Consider the following 4,730-nt stretch of genomic DNA (forward strand, 5'->3'; position numbering starts at 1 on the left):
AGTAAACATTTAGCATGCTTTTATACAAAAGTAAAAATGTAGATATCAAAGAAATTAAATATCATGGATGCATGCAAAGCCGGAATCAAATCTGAGCACAAAAAGTGAGGTTATGCAACGAAAACGATAAACAGGAAAAGATGAAAATAAAAAAAAAAAGAAAATTGCCGAAAAAAAGAAAAGAGGGAAAAGACCGAGTCTTTACAACCTCCCCACCTTAAAGGGATTTCGTCCCCAAAATCAAGCCGTACTTGAAAGAGAGAACAAATGGGGATACCGGGAGCGAATCTCCTGCTCAAGCTCCCAGGTAGCCTCCTCAATGCTGTGGTGTCTCCATAAGACCTTAACCAATGGAATGGTCTTGGTCCGCAAGACTTGTTCCCATGAATAAAGAATTTGAACTGGACCTTCCTCGTAGGTTACATCCTCATCAACAACCACATCAGTCCACCGCAGAACATGCGATGGGTCCGGCTTGTACTTCCTCAACATGGAGACATGAAAGACATTGTGAACCCTATCCAAGTCTGGCGGCAATGCCAAACGATAAGCAACCTCACCGACACGCTCTAAAATCACAAATGGTCCAATGAATCTAGGAGACAACTTGCTAGTTTGTCGAAATCTCAAAAGCCCCTAGCGCGGAGAAATCTTAAGAAAGACATGGTCCCCTACCTCAAAAGACAATGATCGCCTCCTCCTATCAGCATAACTCTTCTGTCTGCTCTGTGCGGTAGCCAACCGCTGCCGAATTAACTTGATTTTCTCTGTAGTCTCAATGACAATGTCAGGACCCAAGGCAATGGTATCACCGACCTCGATCCAATAAACTGGAGATCTGCAAGGTCTGCCATACAACGCCTCAAAAGGTGCCATGCCAATACTTGATCGGTTGATCAACTATACATCAACCTTCGCAATAGCACGAATCATTATAAAATAGGGCTATTGGTCGGGTAAGTCGAACCACTGGGACTGCGCTAGTCTATGGCAACCTAAGAGTCTAGAATTGTTCTTAGAATGATAAGGTGTAATAAGAGTTTGTTTGATAGTCACTAAACTAGGAATTCAAAGTGCATAAAACAATGATGTGCTAGGAAGTAAAGAGATAGAACAATAGAGAAGAGACTAGGGAATTGACTTCACCACAAGCCATATAAACATGCCTAATTGCAATTAACTTGGGGAACAAAGTATACATGTAACCATGATATGTAGAAATGCAAGACAACTATAATATCTTCAAGAAGTTCACACATTCAAGAATTAAGTATAATCCATCCAAGGTTAGCATAAGTCATCTATCTAAACTAGGGTATAGAATGAAGTATCCTTCCTAAGCTATGAACTATCAAAGTCCTCAATTTGTGTGGTAAGTGCACATGAAGTGAAGAACTAAGCCATAATCCATCAAAGGTTTCCCTAAGCCATGGAATATCAAATTTCTTAAACAACATGCCATTAAAACCATTGTATAATCTCATCTTCATTCTCACTATAAAGATGTAAGTAGCATAATCATGAAGAAACAATTTCTAAGACAAGATAAGAGTCTCTACAAGATTAAATATGGAATGAAACACAAATACATCAAAGTGTATCTCTAGATTAGACAACTTGTTACATAAATGCAAAGTTCCCCAAATATAAACACAATTAATACATATTTACTTGACAAGGGTTACATCAACTCCCTAAGAAGAGGTTTAGTTACCCATGGTAGCTCTAGATGAAGGAGGAAGCAAGGCCTCCAAGTCCATTTTCGTGCTCCCTTGTGTTGGCTTGAAGAACTCCTCTTTCTTGCTCTCTTCTCTCTCCTCTATCTTCTCAAAAATGAATCCTCCCCCCTTGTGTGGCTTTGCTTCCCTCTTATCTAGATCAAGACCCCAACCAAGGCTCTCTCTCTTCCCTCCAAAAAACATTTCCAACCACTCCATAAAGAAGGTAAGTAGAAAATGAGGAACCCAATGCACAAGTGGCTGAAATGAGCCATTTCCAAAGTGCAATCTGCCTGAATTTTGAGTACTCGAAATAGGGCCTCGAGCACTCGAAAATGGAGCAGATTGCTCCATGCTTGCTTTGCTTCGCCCGGACCTACTTTGATAAAATAGCCATAACTTTGTGCTCCGAACTCCGAATGATAAACCATTTGAATATTTGGAAAGATAATTCAGAGATCTAAAAACTTTATGTTTTGGTAAAGATCCAATTCTCAAGTCTGGTTGGTCGAAATTGAAGAGCAAGGCAGAAACTCATTGCGGCCAGGCAGTTCTGAGTACCTCTAATAAGAAGATCATAACTCTCTGCTCCAAACTCCGAATGGAAAACCGCTTGAAGATTTGGAAAGCTGATTAAGAGCTCTAAATCTTTCATGTTAAGAGGGAAGTCCAGTTCTCGAGTTTGGTAGGTCAAAATGGTGAACAAAGTTTGGGCTTCACTGCTGCCAGAATTTCAGAATTGGCACCTTGATATTCAAAAACTCTACAAAACACCCTTCTTGCTCCTTTATTGCAATTGAACCTAAAAATGCACAAAAACATACAAATGAAAGTAATCTACATAATTAAATGAACAATGGACTTAAATAATGCAATTAAGGGCGCTTGAATATACAATATTCGGCGCTTATCAATACTGGCCTGGTAACTGTTATTGTAGGCAAACTCAACCAAAGGCAAGTAGTCCTCCCAACTACCCCCGAAATCCAAGATGCAAGCCCGTAACATATCCTCCAATATCTGAATGGTACATTCCGACTAACCTTCAGTCTGAGGATGGAATGCCGTGCTGAAATGAAGCCCTGTATCAAGAGCCTCTTGAAAGCCCTGCCAAAAGTGAGATGTGAACCGTGGATCCCTATCTGAAACAATGGATACAGGAACCCCGTGAAGCTTGACAATCTGCCTCACATATAGTCCACTCAGTCTCTCTGCACTGTCAGTCACTGCCATGGGCAAGAAGTGGGCTGTCTTATTTAACCTGTCAATTATGACCCAAATGGCGTCATTCCCTTCCTGTGACCTTGGAAGTCCCGCTACGAAATCCATAGTGATATGCTCCAATTTCACTCAGCTACTGGTAATGGTTGCAATAGTCCTGTCAGTTGTTAATGCTCCGCCTTCACTTGCTGACAAGTAAGGCATCGAGCCACAAATTATGAAACACTTAGTTTCATTCCTTGCCACCAAAACTGTCATCGTAGATTGTGATATATCTTTGTACCACCTGGATAAACTGCGAGCCGAGAGGTGAAAATCCCGATGGACGTTTTCACGACAAGACAAAGGAATAAACATCATCCCTTTATACCTGAGACCACCATCTGAATGTAAGGTCTAACCCTTTATATCCTCGCTGCTTGAAATCTAAACATGGATGGCCTTCATCTCCCCATCCTCCAACTCTGCCTCAATAACTCTACTAACAAGGGCCGTTTGAGCCGCAAGGCTAAATAAAATAGACGGTGAAACATCCTCATAATACTGTAAACCAAGATCTGCAAGCTCTTCTAGCATCCTCCATCTGTGAATGGAAATGCTAGGAAGAGTCCCCCACGATTTCCTACTCAATGCATCGGCCACCATATTGGCCTTACCCGGATGGTACTGTAATTCAAAGTCGTAATCCACCATGAACTTAACCCATCTGCGCTGTCTTAAGTTTAAATCCTTCTGAGAGAAGAGATACTTAAGACTCTTGTGATCGGAGAAAACCTCAAACTTCTCCCCGAACAAATAGTGTCTCCAACCCTTCGGGGCAAAGATAATTGCTGCCAACTCCAAATCATGTGTCGGATAGTTCAACTCGCGAGTCTTTAACTGTCGAGACCCATAACTAACCATCTGCTCTGTCTGCATCAAAACACAACCCAAACCTTCCCGTAAAGCATCACAGAAGATCACATACCCCAAACGACATTCAGGAATGATCAAAACTGGAGCCGATGTCAACCTGACCTTCAACTCCTGAAAAGCAAACTCACATGCCTCGTTCCATACGAACTTGACCCCCTTGCGGGTAAGTCGAGTCATAGGTGCCGCTAGACGAGAGAAATCCTGAACAAATCTCCAGTAATAGCCAAATAGGCCAAGAAAACTCCGAATCTCAAACACTATCTTCGGACGTTCCTAATCCATCACCAATTCGATCTTTGATGGATCCACTGCAACTCCGCCCCCTGATACAACATGTCCAAGGAATTTCACTTTCGGTAGCCAAAATTTGCATTTCTCGAACTTGGCGTACAACCGATTATCCCTAAGGATCTGGACCACTGTCCTCAAATGATGTGATACCCCTCGATTCTAGAGTCACGGGTGATCAAGTCCGAGCATAGATCCGAGGGATACCAGACAATTAATATGTAAACAAGCAGGAATACAAAAGAATTAAAAGGTAAAATAATAAGCTGAAAAGAATTCTAAATGAAAAAATCCTCAAAAGAATATACATTAATATAATTTAATATTTTCTAATCCGTACAACTCAGGAATCCAGCTAGTGGACCCCTAATCCCAAATGAAAATAATTACAAAACCAAAATCCAACGCTAAAATAAGAAAGTAAATCCTATGTAGTCAAAAGAGTGAGTGTCTGTATCTGCTTCATCACGATCTAGCTCTAAGCCTAGTACTGACGAATACCAGAAAAATAATAATGGGTCAGGTCCACATGCAAGTTCCATCCTACTACATTCCATACATAAACCCGATACGCAGATACATCCTAGA

The 4,730-nt window shown here is 41.2% G+C and overlaps 1 protein-coding gene across 1 annotated transcript; it reads right to left on the bottom strand.

Moving 5' to 3' along the window:
- Positions 1 to 240: 240 nt before the first annotated feature.
- LOC132270520 (uncharacterized) lies at positions 241 to 3,197 on the bottom strand. Its single transcript, XM_059771695.1, has 2 exons — positions 3,077 to 3,197; positions 241 to 569 (listed from the first exon to the last, which is right to left on the bottom strand). Exons 1-2 carry the CDS (start codon positions 3,195 to 3,197, stop codon positions 241 to 243), a joined length of 450 nt encoding a protein of 149 aa, XP_059627678.1.
- Between the last annotated feature and the right edge of the window lie 1,533 nt (positions 3,198 to 4,730).

The sequence above is a fragment of the Cornus florida genome, unplaced genomic scaffold (genome assembly GCF_030987335.1).
Source record: "Cornus florida cultivar Cherokee Brave unplaced genomic scaffold, ASM3098733v1 CherokeeBrave_3.0.0_Hap2_Chr08, whole genome shotgun sequence".
In the NCBI taxonomy this organism is placed as follows: Eukaryota; Viridiplantae; Streptophyta; class Magnoliopsida; order Cornales; family Cornaceae; genus Cornus; species Cornus florida.